This window comes from Suricata suricatta, chromosome 1 (genome assembly GCF_006229205.1).
Source record: "Suricata suricatta isolate VVHF042 chromosome 1, meerkat_22Aug2017_6uvM2_HiC, whole genome shotgun sequence".
NCBI classification, from domain to species: Eukaryota; Metazoa; Chordata; class Mammalia; order Carnivora; family Herpestidae; genus Suricata; species Suricata suricatta.
In genome coordinates this window covers 73066307-73085130 of record NC_043700.1, presented here as the reverse complement: position 1 = coordinate 73085130, position 18824 = coordinate 73066307, and the positions used below count along the sequence as shown (strand labels likewise).

Sequence of the window (18824 nt, the reverse complement as noted above, 5' to 3'; positions counted from 1 at the left end):
ACCCAAGAAACTAAGAACATCAAAAACACCTTTAAAGCCATTTTGAGCAGTTCATTATTGTTGGCCCAGCCAAGTAATCACACCTACTCCTCTTTTACAGTCAATCAGGCCCCATATTCTGGTGGCTCCTCCCACTCAAGGAATCCATATGTGCTTTCATTGGTGAATGTGTTATTGTTAGAGAGGATTTCCTAGGTAGATGTAGAAACAGTCACCATTTTCACAATAAAAAGAGAGAGGAAAAGAAAAAAGCAACTGCCAAAGCTCATCCCAAAGCTAATATTCTCACCTTTAAAATATCTGTGTAATGTGATCTGTCTTTTCATTTCTACTAGCAAAAATAGATTCATTTCCTGGAATTTCTTGAGTCCTCCAAAACACAGCACAAGAGCCCCCTCAGACCTCATTTCTTTTTTCTGGTGAGATTTCTTAAATGCATCAGGTCTCTGTGGTTTTGGTCAGACAGGAAGATGAACTCAGCAGCAGTACTGGAATATTTTGTACTGATCCATACAATCAGTGCTGAATTACCTAGTGGTCTCCACTGCCTGACATTATTTGTCTTCATCCACAGAATGTATCTGTAAGGACCTATTGAAAATGATGCTGTCCCTTGGGAACATCTTCGGAAGAACAAGGAAAGCCTTCAATCATTACAGGACAGAAATGACAATGGCATCATTTTCATTATTACCTAAAATGAGTTTGGGCACTTTAAATGTCACTCATCTTCTGAAAGATCATAATTCTGCATGAAAATACAATAGCCTTCCAAAGCAACAAAGAATAGATCAGTTGTATGAGGGAAATTGAGATAGAGAGAAGAAAAGTGACTTTCTCAAGATATACAATAAATTAGGAGATTTAGCACCATTCCATGCTCTCAGAGCACTTGGGAGACCCTCATTCCTCCAAGAACCCTAAATTGCTCCTAATGCCAACGAGAAAGAGAATGCAAGCTTTAGAGTCAGAAGGACCTCAATCCTGGTTCTGCCATTTGCTATCTGTGACAACAGCTTGGGCAATGTCTCTCTCTGAGCCTGTTTTCTTAACTATAGAATGCAACTAATGACATGTCTATCTTGCAAGACACTGGATAATGCATGGCTTAATACAGTGTCTACTAAGTAGTAGACGCTCAATATATGTCGTTTCTTAGCTCCTCTGTTCTGTCCTCCGTTACTTGGCTTCCAATAAAAGAATAGTGGAAACATTTTCAATTTCTTAAAACCAAAAATTAGCTTGTAGAGATAGAGATTTCCAAACTTTCACCAAGAAATAAAAAAATAAAGGTCATTTATTTACAGTGCTATAACCTTGTATCTCAGTCTGTTTATAAATGCCACTTAAAGGCCATGCTTAGTGGTTTAGTGTAGCTAGAAACCAAGAACTTAAGTAGAAAATGTCATTGATTTAATCACACTGAAGTACTTATAAGCACCTATTAAATATACGATGATAACACGTTATATGTCTTCATCAATGTCTCTACAGTGACTGCACAAAACACTTCTTAGATCCATCCCACATATAGTCAGAGTACTCACTGGACTTCTGGAATAGTTTTAAAAAAAAATAAAGTGTCTCTAAAATAATGTTTTGACTCATTAAGTGCAATGGGATCAAAACCAGATGGACTTGGCAGCAGACTTGTTCTCCTGGTTCTCAGGCTGTTTCAGAGCAGTGCCAGCTCAGAGAGGAGATGATCAATGTCACACATTCCACACTTCAGGCACTAATAGATCCTTGGCTCCAGGTTTCCAAGTGTTCAGACAGAATGCCAGAACACACGTGCTGTGACAGAATCATTTTGGAAGCATCCATGCAGACTAGAGAAATGAATAACTGCTTTGGGCACTGAATAGCTCAGGCACCAGCTGTTTCACACTGGACAGTGATTAGGATCTATCTCTTTATACTGTACAGTAACTGTCACACTTCACAAACGCATTAGGTCTTCTTAAGGTATAACACAAGGATCAGCTCCTTGTAACAATGGTAAGTGGAACTGTTTGAAAAACCACCAGGCTTGCTTAACACTGGTTAGTAATTTCCACATGCACTCATACTCACATCGTCCATCCCATTATCCAACAAACGTGTATGGACTACCTCTCAGGTTCTAAATGAGTCCAACTTTCTGCTTTTCAGGCACTGAGCATATAAATGCAAGCAAGATAGATAAAATCCCTGTCCACTAGTGGGCTTACTTTCTAGGAGGGAATTATAGATCAGTAGATAGGCAAACCACTTCCATGGGAGATCTTCTTGGAGCTAGCAACTGAAGGAGTACCTAACACCCCTCTAAAATGACAATAAGAACACTATCCACTCATCTTGGAAGACTTTTGATGTCTTGTGAAGCTACTGCCCAAGTTACTCTTATAGAGCCGACTTAATCAGTACCTCTGCAGTAGAAAGCTATGAAGAAAGATTTTTTATTTTAAAATTGGCTGGTCTGGGGGCATCTGGGTGACTCGGTTAAATGTAAAGCTCCTGTTTTTGGCTCAGGTCATGATCTCAGCATTCATGAGTTCAAGCCCCATGTCAGACTCCGGTGATAATGAAGAACCTGCTTGGGATTCTCTCTCTCCCTCTCTTTCTGCACCTCCTGCTCTCTCTCTCTCTCTCTCTCTCTAAATATAATAAAAAAAATAAACTTTTAAAATAATAAATAAGTAAATAAATGAAATTGGCTGGCCTGAAAAATAACTTAATCTGGCATATTCTGATACAAATTAACTAAGTAAGGGTTATAAGTGGCCTCATCAGAAGATATGAAAAGAAGTTTAGAAAGATATTCACTGGCCAAGGTTTGCTAGTAGTCATGGTAACTAGCAAAATAACCAATATTAACTAGATTGTAGGATTATCTACTACTGCACTCTGCTAACACCAAAGATAAAATTATAGTAGGAGAAAAAAATGTTCTTATAACTGTAAAAATATTTTTGCTTAATACAACAAGTTCTGCTTTTTTTCTACCTGATTTACCAGAAAGATGACTTCTTTGGCGTTGCCTGTCCTATGCAGTCCCCTTCCTCCAAACCACTCTCTCCTCTATTGTCTCTACTGAAAGGTTGGGCCTACATGGCCATAATGGTACCTTATCATCATCACTTCTGTCTTGACTGTGGCTTTGGGATCACATAACACAACCTAGGTCTATCATCTCTCTCTCCCAAAAATATAAGCTTTAAGAAACTGAGTTAGATGTGTGGTGTGAAGTCAAAAGTTCATGTGGACTTAGGCCACGAGGCAACCATGCTGGTCTGTGTGTATGAGGAGTAGGAGAAGAAACTTAACTGTGAGGAAAAGCAGAGGAAACAGCCCCACTGGGAAAGCAGAAGGACAGACCAAGTGGTCCTCAACAGCCCAAGAAGGCACCCCAGTTTCTGCTGGACTCTCAGTTCTTACAAGGACCAGCTCTATTTTATGTTCCCATTCTTTGCATTTAGCAAGGTCTGAAACTTGAAGTACATTCTCTTTACTTGAGCTAGCCTGGGGTGAGGGGGGATCTTTGTCCTGTGCACCCCACAAATATATAAGGACAAGTGCAGCTGCTAATTAAAATTTGATTCAGAATGACCTACATTCCCTTCCCTTCCCTCCATGCTGATGGTCAACTTTTTCTCCGAATTCACTTATTAACATTTATTGGGTATCTGTCAGGCTGAAGTATGGGTTATAAAACACTGAAAGAAACTACTGCCTACCCTCAAGGAGTCATCATGTCCCTGTTCACACCCTGCTCCTCCTTGCTACCAATGACTGGCCACTTGATGAGCTCCATTTAAAGTATCTGACTCTCTAAACCACCAATTTCTATTTATTTAGGTTATCCCCATTGCCAACAGTTTTTGACCCCCATCAGGACCTATTATTCACTGATACTTCCACCTTTCAGCTCTTCCTTGCCACCTTCATATCTTACCCAGCTGAAACTCCAAGCCCATCCCTATGCTCATTCTCTCACAGACCCTCAACTCTATTGCCCCTCCTGCATTTTGTCATCTTCATTTGTGAAAGCACAAAACCCTACTTGAATCTACATCTCCACCTCTACTGTGGTATTTTCACCCTGCATGATTGATGTGAGAGGAGGAAACAAAAACATGATTGGCCTCATTTCCCATTCATGAACAAGAACCCAAGTGGGCCTAATGTATCCAGTAATCACCACACAATCCCTTAGTCCATTCACTCTCCCCTATTTCACAAGTTTCTACTCTCTCCTCAAACCTTCAACACTTCCTCTGACCATACTTTCAGCTGATAGCCTTGCTTCAATTTCACTAAGAAAACAAAAGCAGTCAAAAGAAACCACCAAGGGCACATGGGTGGCTCAGTCAGTTATGCTCTTTGACTCAGGTCATGATCTCACTGTTCATGGGTTCGAGCACCACATCAGGCTCTGTGCTGACAATTCAGAGCCTGGAGCCTGCTTTGGATTCTGTGTCTTCCTCTCTCTGACCACCCGCCCCCCATTCTCTCTCTCTCTCTCTCTCTCTCTCTCTCGGAAATAAATATTAAAAGAAAAAAAAAGACATGACCAAAGCTATCCTCCTGACCGCATCTGTGCACACTCATTCTATGCCTTTCCTTATTGCCAGTGAAAATATCCATGTTCCAATCTAGGGTCAACCCCTCTACTTATCCAACAGTTCTTTTCTACCCCCACCTTCTCAAGGACACTGCCCTATAATTCCTTGCTCCTTGCTTTATTATATATAATTTTTCCCTCTTCTCTTGAATGTTCTGATCAGAAATGTTGTCATTTCTTTCATCTTAATTCTTTTTTTACATTTATTTATTTTTGAGAGAGAGAGTGAGACAGAGTGCAAGTATGGGAGGGGCAGATAAAGAAGGGGACAGAATCCAAAGCAGGCCCCAGGTTCTACATAAGCTGTCACCATAGAGCCCAATGCAGGGCTTGAACCCACAAACCATGAGATCTTGACTTGAGCTGTTGTCAGACACTCAACCGACTGAACCACCCAGGTGCCCCTACATTTCTTTCATCTTAAAACAAACAGGCAAACAAAAATACTACTCTCTCTTGATCTCACCTCCCCCAGTAGGCACCCAGCTTCTGTGTTCTCCATTATTATAGAACTCCTTGAAATAGTGCCTATACTTGTCTCATTTCTCTCTTCCCGTTCTCTTTTGAATTGACCATGCTACGAAAACAGTGGATGTTAAGGTCAACATTGACCTTCACATTGCTAATCCAATGTCAATTTTCAGTCCTCATCTTACTTGATCTATAAGCAGAATGACACAGTTATTGAAACACACTCTTCACTCAGTTTTCAGCACAATCTCTTTTGTTTGCTTGTTTTTGTCCTTCCTCACCGGCTGTTCCTTTTTTAGTTATCTTTGCTAGGTTCTCATGGACTTCTTAACTCATTCCTACGACATATCATATAGCCTTGGGGCATAAAGTACTATCTATAAGCTGAGGTATCCCAAAGTGATATATGAGCCTATTCCTCTGCTGTGAACTCCAAATCCAGATACCAACACTCTATTCAGTATCTCCACCAAGATCGCTAACTGATATCTCAGACCTTATAAGACAAAAGCTGAATGTCTGGTCATATGAATCAATTCTGTTCTTCCTAAAGACTTCCCAATCTTGATCAATGGTGACCCACCCTCACTAACTTGGGACAAAAGCATTTATGTTTCAGATTTGTTTTGAAGCAGAACCTTCAACAGGATTTCATGATGAACTGCTCATCTTTGCCTCTTCTCTTTCTCTCCAGTAACAACCAGTAATCAACTCATCAGCAAATCCTGTTGAAAGTTCTACCTTCAACACAAAGCCAAAGCCTAAATACTTGCCATTACCCTAATCCAAATTACCATCTTACTATTTCTGTTTTATGACAGTAGCTTTCCACCTTCCTGCTTCTCTTTGAGCCTCCACTGGTAGTGAATCCAGATATTTTAGGGACTGAAAAATATAAAACTTGTGGGGACATACTAAAGAAAGTGTCTGTAAAAGCATAAATACAAAATGAGGTGTGAATGTGAATATTTAGAACTAGAGAAGGTTGTCACCATAAATAACAAATTCTTCAAGCTGACAAGTAATCACAACATCACAAAATCCTGACAAATAATGGTATTTTTGTTAATTAGTTACTAGAGATACCTCTGTTATACCTTTTTCCTCCTTTCTTGGCTCTGTACTCTTTGGTTATGGCTTCATATAACAAAAATTTCTTATTTTCCATAAAAAGAATAGAAAGATAATTCAGTCTTTCTTCTATCATGATTGAACAAACTTTTTAAAAATATTCATAGTTGGAATACCTAAATATATAATTTTACTTCCATTATCCTGTAGGCCCTGGGGAAACATTGAAGGATTTTTGAAAAAAAGAGAGTGTAGGATTTCCATTTTACAAAAATCAGTCTGGCATAAGTTTTTTTTAAAGATTGAATCAGGTTTAACATTTATTTATCTTTAAGAGACATAGAGAGACAGAGCGTGAGTGGGGGAGGGGCAAATAGCAAGAGAGACACAGAATCTGAAGCAGGCTCCAGGCTCTGAGCTGCCAGCACAGAACCCAATGTGGAGCTAGAACTCATGACCCATGAGATCATGACCTCAGCTGAAGTCAGAACACTTAACTGACTGAGCCACCCAGGCACCCAAAGATTGAATCAGGCTTAGACCAGAGGCAAGGAGACAAGTTAGGGGAGTGTGTTAATAATGCTAATAATGTAGGCTCAAAATGGCAGAAGACTGTCTTTGACTGAAAATGGGATTACTGTCTTAACAGCATTCTTTAGCTTACTTGTAGCTCATGGGGGGGGGGGGGTACCCGCCACATCAAAATCTGTAAAAAGGGAAGACAATTAAGTTAGCCTCTGCTTATTTTTTTTATACAAAAGTATATCAATCTCAAAGGGTTTGTCTCTGAAAGACAACCAAGATCTTAATAAGATGTTCAACCTCAAATGGTGAAAGTTAACTCTACTTGATGTGCAAATTATCCAGCAATCAGATTTGTGCCTGAAAAAGGTTAAAGTAATAAACATCTTAGTGGTTGAGGTTGACTAACTTCCACACAGTAGGACAGAAATAATTATGGGTCCCTTGGCTACATATAAATCACTAAGAGGAAGGAAATGTTCCATGGCTTACATTTTTTTTTTAATGTCCCAAAGTGCCCCCACTTAGCAAGAACGAAATTACATGCCACTCAGTAAAAGATTTAATGACTCTAACAACCAGTTAGAGTTTCTTTTCCAAGCCCTCCAAAAGGTATGTAAACCTTAAACTATAGGCAAATCCCACAGGTGGTAACATGGTGGCCTCCGATGGTAGGAATCTGTATCACTGAGGAGCATACATACACTTATGTTCTCCCTTAGTTCAGAGATGTAAGAGTGGAGGGTATGGCCAGACAGAAGGCTTTGGTTAGCAAGAAAACAAGGGCTGCCTTACCCTGCCCCTTCCTCACTCTAACTACAAGAGCCAAGCGGGGCTTAGTGCTTCGGAGTGTCTCCAGCCTGCCAGCAGGGAACAAGCAAATACACTCTCCTCTGCATTAGGAGGTTTACTTAGAGGGCAGGTGCTGCTCTGCTCTGCAGGAGTGTTAAGCCACAGGGCCACTTACCCAGTTCCATATTGTCTCATCAGCTTTTTCTGTAATAAAATGAATATTTTAATCTCCATTTGTCTAATTCCTGTGTCTTACTTCTGAATTCAATTGGTTCTTAATTCAGAAGGGAAAAGACAGTTACTTATAACCCTGGATTCCTGCCTTGAAAAATATCCACTCTTCCCTTTCAAAAACACCCTGCAATACTTATATTTTTTTGAAAGAAAGAAAGGGAAAGTAATCTATGCTAAACTGGGACAGGGTCCACGCTACACAGTATATGATTCAAGGAGAAACTTAATACAATTGCTGAATAAACATATGAATGAGGAAATGAAAGTTGAAACAATTGACCTATTGATCACACTTCTGCACTCATTATAACAAAGAAAGTTATTTTTCAGTGATGTCTTGAAACCTACTTTTGGAAGGACATTATATTAGTTCCATATGACCGTTATTACATATGGTGACTTAGAACAACAGAAATGTGTCCTCTTTCAGTGTGGGGGGCCAGAAGTCCAAGATCAAGATGTCACCAGGGCTGCACTCCTTTCAAAGTCTCAACAGGCAAACCCATTCCTTGCCTGTCCTAGTTTCTGGTAGCTGTCAGCCATGCTGGGCCTGTGGACACATCATTCCAATCCTGCCTCCATGGTTACACTATGTCTCCTATTCTGTGTGTCTATAATCCTCCTCTAGTTTTCTCTTGTAAACACACTTGGGTGGCATTTAAGGCCCACTGGGATAATCTAGGATAATCTCTTTAGCCCAAGATCCTTAACCTAATCACATCTGCAAGGATTCTTCTTTCTCAATAAGGGAACATTTATAGGTTCAGGAATTGGGATGTGGTATCTTTGATTGGCTATGATTCAGCCTGTTAGACACACCTTAAGTGGAGTTTTTCCTACAATAACTGGATAAGGAAGATGTTTCCATCAAACTACCAAGAAAAAACCAACTGAAAACCAAATTTGCTTTAAAGAAATAAAAGAAACTGATGAGTATGAAAGCTGAGATGTGAATCTAGGGAGATGTGAATCTAGTGAACTCTCATGTTCTGAGCCACTGAACTAAATATACTGCCTTCTTCAAAGGGCAGGGTTCACCGATTCACATAAACTGTGTCTTCAGACAAGCTTGCATCAGAGGTTTAAACGATGTCATCAGAGCTTATTTATCTGCATCATTCAGCTCACACTTCCACGTTGACTCTACTCTAGAATTCCTGTGCTATGTTCTCTGGTACCAGGGAACACATCATCCAGACTCACATCATCCTCCCTGGTTTAAGCCCAACCATTCCACCCATCACTGTGGTCAAGAGAGTAAGCTCATCTCTTTGTGCCTGAATCAAATGACAAGCCTGGGGCTGGAGGGTGGGTGACAGCCCTTTCCAAACTGCACAGACTCAGAGTGGGAGAGAATGTTTCTCCAAAGTAAAATCTGAGAGCTGTTACCAAAGGTAAGGTTAAAGGATGCTGAGAAGTCAAAAGCAACAAAGGTCCACTGAAGGTTTTAACTGCAAATAGGAAACCATTTCTAGAAAGCAATGGGCTCTCGTTTTAGTTCCTTAGGGAAACTAGTACTACGTACTCATAGAAAGAGCTTATGTTCAAATGCCTTAGGAAGAATACTAGCCCACTGTAGAATACGTCACTAGCCTCAGCTCTTCTCTGCTTGTGTTCCTTGTCAAATGGAAAACATAGAACAAATGTACTTAATCATAACCTCTGCCAAGTCACTATCTTAAGATTTCTGTTATTCCCTAAACTATCCTCTAGGCAATAAAATAGTAGAAGCCAGATGGCAAAAAGAATGCCTTTCAACTGTTTCTAAATCCTTCATAATGTTTAATTTTTATATTTAGGGTACTATTCATTTATTAAAAGTTAATGAACTTTTTGACTATTTAAATGTAATAAACCATGTAACTACAAAGAAATGAGTCTCCTATCTTAGAGTTTCCACTCTGCATCTATTTCAGAACTTACTAGGTCAGCATAAAAAAAAATTAAAAAAAAAAAAAAGGAAAGAAAAATGGGAGAAAGAACTGTGTTCAAGACATGTGTCACTCAAATATATAATTTGCTAATCCTAATTCTGTTTAAGTCCTTTGTTCAAGAGCATAGGCAAGCAAAACACAATTACTGACAAGAAATGGGAAGAAACATAGCAATCTAAACCAGAAAGAAACTAAGAGAAGCAGAGAAGCAGTTGCAAAATTCTGTGTGATTATCCCAAATTTATTCCCTCATTTAGAAATTCCTCAAGTAGAGTCTGTTTTCATATGTGGAGGAAGATTAGTATGCTTACAAGTTCCAAAGCTCCAAAAATCAAATTATTCTGTAATATCAAATTCAATATAATCTTCCACTGATTTAAAAAAATCTCTAGACTCCAGGTTTCTTATAAATAGTTATGGAACTTGGCCTCAAATTCTTCAAAACAATTTTGTAGCAATGAGTAAAAAACAATTTTAATATATTTGTTGATATCAAATACATATTTCAAATCATTAAAACATAAAATAGAAGATCTTATATATATTGCTGATCAAAAAAATTGTTTGATGAGTTTTCACCACTGAGCATAAAATAAAGAAACATAGCACAAAGTCATTTTTCCTGATAGGTTTCTCCAGTGCTCTCTAGCCATGTAGTTAATTTAAAGCATTATTAAAATTCATTCTGCCTTCATTTTATATTTAAAGGAAGATTTGTGTTTGGAGACCAAAAAATACAGACACATACAAACACATACAGACACAGATATACATGTCTGTTCCTTTCCAAACTGGTTAAGGAACAATCCAATATTGAGCCTAAATATATTTGTGTGACATGACATCAGGAAATCTCATTGAGTTTTGAAATAAACTCATTTCAAATTTAAATGACTCAAAATTAAACCTAAGTATTTTTTGTTCCCAAGGGAATACATAAATAAATGAATGCTATATATTATATAGTAACTATAATCTAATATTTTATAATAAAAACATTTTCATATGTGACTTCTAATTATCAAGATTCATAAATTATAGTCAGCTTGACAAAAGATAATGGTTAAGTAGTACTGTAGAATATCTATATACTCAAAAAAATAATTTTATATTTTTTCTGATTTTGCTCTATGAAGAAAAATATGGGCATGTATTACATGTAAGCACAGAGAACATATTTACTAAAGATACTTGATATTATAATTGTTACAGCGTGTTTTTATTTTTTTAAGTTTTTTTTTTAATGTTTATTTATTTTTGAGAGACAGAGAGACAGAGTATGAACAGGGGAGGGGCAGAGAGAGAGGAGACACAGAATCCAAAGCAGGCTCCAGGCTCCAAGCTGTCAGCATAGATCCTGATTCAGGACTTGAACTCACAAACCATGAGATCAGGACCTGAGCCAAAGTCTGACTCTTAACCAACTGAGCCACTCAGGCGCCCCTATTACAGTTTATTTTTAAAGTTGATATCCTTGGATCAAATTCAAGGGATGTTTAACCTGTTCTCATATAGACGTTTAGCTTATAGAAGATAATGCAGCTGATTTGTCAGTGCAGCATGAGCAAGGTACATGTATCATACACACAGGACTCACTTTTCTTTCTAATCTCACAAACTTTAATCAAGTTCTGGAATTAATACTGCTGATATCTTAGATCAGGCTTCCATTCACACTGAAGTGAATTTGGGGAATATGTTTAAAAAATAGATTCAAGTTACAGACTTAATATACACTTGTTGAGATAAGAACTTTAAGAAATGAATTCCAATTTTAATTCAAATATAAACTCTAGGATGGGCACTTCACAGCTGTCTGGTGGGACACATGTAAAAGCTCCCAGTAAAATGACTCTGACTTTAACAGAGACTATAATAATAGGATTTTCAGGAGGACCACTGTCCTCCTTATGCTCTTGACAAAACTTTCACTCCTTTCTCGTATCTGCCACCCCCAACATTCTTGGCCTCCCCAAACTCTTCACTGTACCCTAAGAAACCCCTGATCCTTCATCAGCTGAACTGATATTCCAGCAATGTTCTATGTCTGCACTGTCTTCTTGTTCTAACAACCCTTATTTCCCTAAGGGCACAAGTTCTTCAACAGTTCTCTTTTCCCTTCTGATACTCTAGGGCTAGAGATAAAGTCAAAGTCTTCCTTAATCCTTATGGACACTTCCTAGCTGTTTCTCTTTTCTCTTAAAAAAATGGGCGGGGGAGGGGATTTTTCATAGCAAATTATCCTTTCCTAGTCCATGTACTTCCACACTTTCTCAGATTATGATTAATTTACCCTTCTCCTCACTCCTGAAAACTGAATAGTTTCTGTCCCTTCCTCAAGTGAAGACCTTACTTCTAATTTCACTGAAACAAACAAACAAAAACCAGGACCAATCCCACCCTCTAATCTACCAATCAAGACTGCTTCTGTGTCGATGGCCTTGTCTTCCTTCTAGGACAAGGATGAGCTTTCCTTGCTCCTATCTAAGGCATTCCTCCTCCTTGACTGAAATATAAGTAACATATTTCACACTCTCATGATTTCCGCCTCTCCCTGACCCCAGCTCTTCATTTCCACTTCCTTTACTGAGCACGTCTCTTCTTACCCTCTAAATGTCAGAAACCTCCAGGACTTGGTCCTTGGATATTTTTTCTCCACCTATATTTATTTATGATCTTACCTATGATTATAAATAAAATTGGTATCTATGCTGTTCAGTGCAATAGCCACTCGCCAACTCTAGCTACAGAGCACCTGAAATGTGGCTAGACCAATTTCTAAAATGTACACTGAATTTGGGGTGTAAGTGTAAAATAATGTAAAGTACTAACAATTTTTATACTATCTTGGATACATTAGGTTAAGTAAACCTATTATTAAAATTAATATTATTGGTTTCTTTTTTTTAAGTTTATTTATTTAAGAATCTCTATATCCAATGTTGGGCTTAAACTTATGACCCCCGAGTCACATGGTTTTTCAATTGAACTAGCCAGGTGCCCTTTCCTATTTCTTGTTATCTTTTTAATGTGGCCCCTAGAAAATTCTCAATCACATTCTGTATTTATATTATATTTCTGTTAGACAATATTGATCTGTACTTTAGTGACTCTAATTTGAGCTCACGCTTATACACTATCTATCTGACATTTCCATTTGTAGGTATAGTAGGCACATTAAGCATAATGTCCAAATCTCAACTCTAGGTTTATGGCCATTGAAAACTGTAGGTCACTCTCCTCCCTGTCTCAGAAAATGACAACTCCATCTTCCAGTTCATTAGGTTCTTGAAAGCCTAAGAATCATCCTTTCTTGAGTCTTCCTTTCCCTCACATTCCATACTCAGTCTCTTGGCAAGTACTGACAACTCACCATCAAAATATTTTTTAAGAAGGTATTTTAAGAAAGTGAGCTCAAGGAATAGGAATGAAAAATGAGGAAATAAAACAAGAAAGAAAGAAAGAGGTAATATTAGAATCCTTTTTGAGCTGACCATCACTATAAGAAACTGGTTGCTTAACTGTTTAGTACGACTTTCTGAGAAGCTTTATAGAGTGTAAGTGAGACCATTCTCTCCAGAGAAGGAAGGGGGAAAACATTTATCCATTGGCTCTTATCCTCCCGTCCTGGTTGCTCATATGTCAGTGTTGAGCCCATTTCTGTCTGTGTCCCAAGCTGGGAAGGAGTCAGGGAAGCCTGGAGAAGGAAGCAGTCTCTACTGCAGTAGCTGGAATAAGAAGTAAGCCTAAGCAGATTTCAAGTGGTGTGTGAAAGGTGTTTGCCACAGCTATCGAAAGAACAGATGGTACACATCTCTTCCCAACTCTCCTGATTGTTGATGTAACATTGGTAGCTCAAAATTGGCTGCATTAAATTATGTACACATGGAAATTGGCAAAGGCTATATAAATCAGGCTTCCTCGCTCTGCCCCACTACAGCAAGTTAATAAACATTTGTAGCACTGACTACAAGGTCCTATCTTTCTGACAGCTACAGTTTACCCCTCTCCAACTCCTTTTTAGAACTGCAGCCACATGAGTTCTTTTTGCACTCCTTTGAAATTATGTCTGTGCTTCCCTCCCTTGGGCCATTGTAAATGGTTTTCCCATGACCCAGAACTCCAAGCTGGAATTACTTCTTGTCCTAGTAATTCTTCCTCATTTGGCATAGCTTAGCTTAATTGTCATTTCTTCTAAAAAGCCTTTGCTGACCCCAGGCCAGGCCCCATTCACTTGTCATATACTCTCAACTCAACTTCATATAAATGATTATTTAATTGATATCTGTTTCCCCAGATAGTCTACAAGTTCCATGAGGGAGCAAGTCATGACCATTTTCTTTCCCTTTTATACTCCCCATACTGAGTTTTATATATTTACTGAATATCTCAATAGAAATTTTTCAATTGACAGTTATTAAAAAGCACTTGTACAGGTGCCTGGGTGGCTCAGCTGGTTAAGCGTCTGACTTTGGCTCAGATCATGATCTCATAGTTTGTGGGTTTGAGCTCTGTGCTGGGCTCTGTGCTGACAGCTCAAAACCTGGAGCCTGCTTCAGATTCTGTTTCTCCCTCTCTCTCAGCCCCTCATTCCCTGCCTTTCTCCTTCTGCCTCAAAAATAATACATTAAAAAAATTTTTTAAAAAGTTCTGTGTAACAGAAAATATTTTTAAATAAATAAATAATTAATTCATAAAAGCGCTTTTACCATTCTACCACTGAAATTACAATCGTTTTAAGAGTACTGAAAAAGAGTCCTCATACTTGAAAATGTGGGAGACCATGTTGGGAAAAGAACAAAAGGCACTTTTTGGATAAGCATCACTTCTAACTATAATCCACTGAGTCGAATCTTAGTCACATAGCTCCACCTAACTGTAAGGAACATGAGAAATGTGTTACCCAAGCGCCCAGGAAGAAAGGATACAGTAATAAGTTTGATAAATACATAGCTAGTCTCTGCCATAGTCAGCCCTTTTGATCAAATATCCATCCATTCTTATTCCCTGACAAAATACACTCTTCCTCTCCCCCAAGGAGATAACCTATAGTTCATCCAAAGTACTATATTCAGCTCGAAGTCCAGAATCTCTATTTGCAGCCTTCTCCATCAGATCAAGGTGTGGCTTCTTCTGGCAAGTAACAATATATACAAAATATAAAATTATTTTCACTTTTCCCCAGAAGCATACAACATCCAGCAGTGGGGGAGGTATAGGATAACTTCAGTAAAAACTCCATTGGTGAAAGGAAAAAAGACAAGACATATAGCCATCACCATGTGGGAAGCGGCAAAGATTCAGCTGCTTGGCCATTTGCTAGCCAGATACGTCACTTCCTGAGAGGAGTTGCAAAAATAGGCAGGGGAGCACCACTCCCTGTCAGGAGAAGCCAGAAGATCAAAGATCAACCGCCTGCAGGCAGGGTAGTATCAGCCCCTCAGGCGCTGTGCTAAAACAATTTAGTCTGGTTCCTCTTTTACTCCAGGCTTAATCCCTGAACCCTGTTTCCTAGCAACCGACCTAGGTCAGCTGCCTTGTTCTCCCTCCTTAAAAGCTTTATAAGATACGGTGTTTGCTGAATAAAGAAGAGGCTTGATCAGAAACCATGTGCTGTCTCCACTCTCTGTGCGTCTCCCTCCTGCCCTTTCTCTCCCTCCCTCAGGAAAAGAACCCACGAGGATTTTCCACCCTGCTGGTAGGGGCGGACGAGACAGGTGCTGCTGAATGCCGGGGAGGAGCCCGCCGGGACCTGGCTTCGGCTAAGACATTTGGCGCCCAATGTGGGGCTAAGTGAGAAGGGATCCAGTGAAGAACGCCAATCGGTAAAAGTGGCCGGCCAGGCATATTCTCGCGCCGCTCCCCACATCACCAGACCAAAGAAGTTAGAGAATCCTGCTGGGGAGGCACTGAGAGACCCCCTAACTTGGAGGTGGGATAGTTCTTTAAGTATACAATGATTCTGTCCTAGAAGTACACTCCTTTATTCATTTTTTTAGTGCTCTCTGGATCTACTCTGGGAAGGTTTTTCTTTGCTTGTTAGCTACCTCTTGCTATTATCCTCCTTGGAGAGACTACAGCTTTTGTGGGTCACTTCCAAATAAAGCCAGGTTATTTTACTTTTGAACATTTTACTAAATCAAAGTTCCTGGTTTCTTTGGCAATAATATTCTCTAAAATATTTGTTAGGTTTTTTAATCCATTTTCTTCTAATTAATTCTTCATGCCAATAACCACATTCTAAGTTCTTTTTTTAAGCATAGCTTTAAAATCTCTTTTGCATCTTCATTTCTTTACCCCTTGATGTAGTCTTTCAACTTTGTAGTAAGTGCCTGGAGGTGATCTGAGAAAATGGGCTGGGTTAGGAAGGACACACCCTTAATCTGATTTTTGTTGCAAGGATAAGTCTTATACATTTGCTCAAAACCAAGGACTCAGATACCTACCACCACTCTATGCCCTTTCATTTCTGCTTGCAAATCAGCCAATACTTTTATTAGTTCATCTCTTTTATATAATAACTTCCCACAGGCAGCCAAAACCACCAACATATTCAATAACACTGTTTCCCAATTTCATCACCTAGAACAACAAAGCTCAGTACATACGTGGTTTAGATTCTGACTTCTTGCTGGTGGCAGTTTTATCATTATGTAAGTTGCATCTCCAATCCTTTAATTTCCTGCATCTGTTCCCATGCTGCTGCTTAGTACAAATAACTATGCCAGTGAGTCCCATAGCTCTTCCCCTGTGTCTTCTGTTCCACCCAGTGCTGACCAAATCTAGAAACTCTACTTCTCAAATACCTCTAAAATCTCTCCCCTTAGTTCTGTCCCCAGTGTCACTACCTTAATTCAAGTCATCCTTGCTCATATGAATTGGTCCCCTCATTGACAGACCCTGTGCCTCCAAAATTCATCACACCTCATCTCTGCTGTCAGAAATGCTTTAAAAATGCAAATGTGATTGCTACAGCTTTTCACTAAAACATCTGAATGGTGGGGCACCTAGGTGTCTCAGTCCATTAAGTATCCAACTCTTCGTTTTGACTCATGTCATGGTCTCATGATTTCATGGGTTTTGCACTGGCAGCATGGAGCCTGCTTGGGATTCACTCTTTCCCTCCCTCTCTACATCTCCCCCACTCATTCTGTCTCTGTCTCTCTTAAATAAACTTAAAACTAAAAAAATATATGAATGGTCCCCATTATTTTTAGGCCAAAATTCAAAGTTCTCCAATGTCAAGTCTCATCTCTGATTATTCCTGAATCTTTATTTCAGTCATAAAAAGTCATTTCAGGTCCATGTAGAAGTTGACCATCTGACTCTAGTCAGAGTTCTATATAACTTTTCTTCTTTCTCGAGTATCAAGTTTGAACTTCTTGAGGGTAAGTAGCATATCTTTTGTCTCTATACATCTCACATATAAGTAAATGTTGATTGAACAAATGCATGAAGTTCACAATTACATCATGGAAGTTACCCTCAACATCAGTCTTCATTCTTCACCTCTCTCTCTCTCTCTTTAACTGCCAGATCTCCAATTCCAACTTCCTAATGGTTATCTCCATATTCATGTCTGTTTAGCAGATCTAAAACTCAATTCATTATTTTTCCCATCCCTTTCTCCATCTGCCTAAATTCCACTTGTCCTTCTCCATTCCAATTTCAACTTAATGATGTCTAACTACCCAACTTTCCAGTCTAGAAACCTCAATATCTTTCTTTAGGAATTATTTGTTCAAATGAATTGGTGATAGCCAAGTTAAAATTGGTGATAGCAAACAGTTCTTTCTTATAGCATTTCATAGAACTCTGTATATATTTATCCTCAACATGAATCTTAAGTAGTAAAGGCATTTTTTAAAATTTATCTAATTGGATGGGGTGCCTGGATGGCTCAGTCAGTTAAGCATCCAACTTCGACTCAAGTCATGATCTCACAGTTTGTGAGTTTGGCCCCATATCGGGCTCTGGGCTGACAGCACAGTCTGAAGCCTGCTTCAGATTCTGATTCTGTCTCCTTCTCTCTCTGCCCCTCCTCTGTTCATGTTCTCTCTCTCAAAAATAAACATAAAAATTTTTAATTAAAAATTCATTTTTTCTGGACATTGGTCTCAAGAAAACAATATCACTTTGCTTAATCAGAATTCCAGGTTCCATCTTACCAAGTTCCTGATAAAAAATAAACCTTTACTATAATTTTTCTTAAGGAAAATTCTACAGTTCCTAAAAATCCATTTAGGGTTTGGAGGGAACACACTCACGGCTTGCCTATCCTATCTACCCTGCCCAACAACAGAATTCAAAGCCATAAACCTCTCACTGCTTTAGTAACAGTGAACTACATGGTCTGAAAACTTGTATCAGAAGAAATTACTCTGTTGGAAGAGATAGGTGCAATTTTGTCCAAATAAATCCCTCTTTCCCATTAGTGTACTCTCCTTTCAATTTGGTGGTCCCCAGATCTTAGTAATCTGTCAATCATGCCTCCCTACCTCCCATTGCTAAGATTTAATTAAAGTATGGGCTTTTGTTTCAACAAGGAAATTCCATTAAAAGCACACCACAAGCAAACAGTTTGGTTTACTGAAATTCTCTGCTCCACCAAAAACTTACCTTTCACAATTAGATCCATTGGGTCTTTGAATTCTCTCTTTATACCAAACATGCATGGCTCCTTAAAAGAAGTTTGTTGTGGGGTTTCCTCAAAATGTTCCTTCTTGAACAGACGTTTGGGAAAACAAATCTTTTTGTGTGCCATCCAAAGTTCCTGGACCCCATCAAGGGTTTCCTTTTTTTTAATCTCCAAAGGTATGAATTTTCCAGATTTTGGTTTTTGATGTTTATTTCTAAAAACATTTATAGAAGTACTTTGAACTTTATTCTGTGAGTAAAACAAAAATAAATTTAATAAATTTTAATATTAATTGTATAATATGAAAATTATGCAATACATCTTATAATAAAATTATATCCACTCATTGCATTTTATAGAGTACCTTCACTATATAAGCCATTTACTATAAAGCACATGACAGTAGTCAGATAAAGTAGATGTTATCCTTTACAGTTCTTCAAAAGTCCTTAACAAGAGGGTTAGATTTCACTTCAAAAAAAAAATGAAAATTCTAAAATCGTAATTTTCTCCCTATATGTGATATTTTCAAATGCAGATTTAAAGTCCATTTTATAAT

General features: G+C 38.6%; 1 protein-coding gene across 1 annotated transcript in view; it reads right to left on the bottom strand.

The window, feature by feature from the left end:
* The window catches only part of IQCM (IQ motif containing M), a 426883-nt gene that overhangs the window by 331054 nt on the left and 77005 nt on the right, over positions 1 to 18824 (bottom strand). Inside the window, exon 4 of the mRNA XM_029954957.1 lies at positions 18247 to 18514. Coding sequence (XP_029810817.1) covers positions 18247 to 18514 — 268 coding nt within the window. The remainder of the gene's footprint in view (positions 1 to 18246; positions 18515 to 18824) is intronic.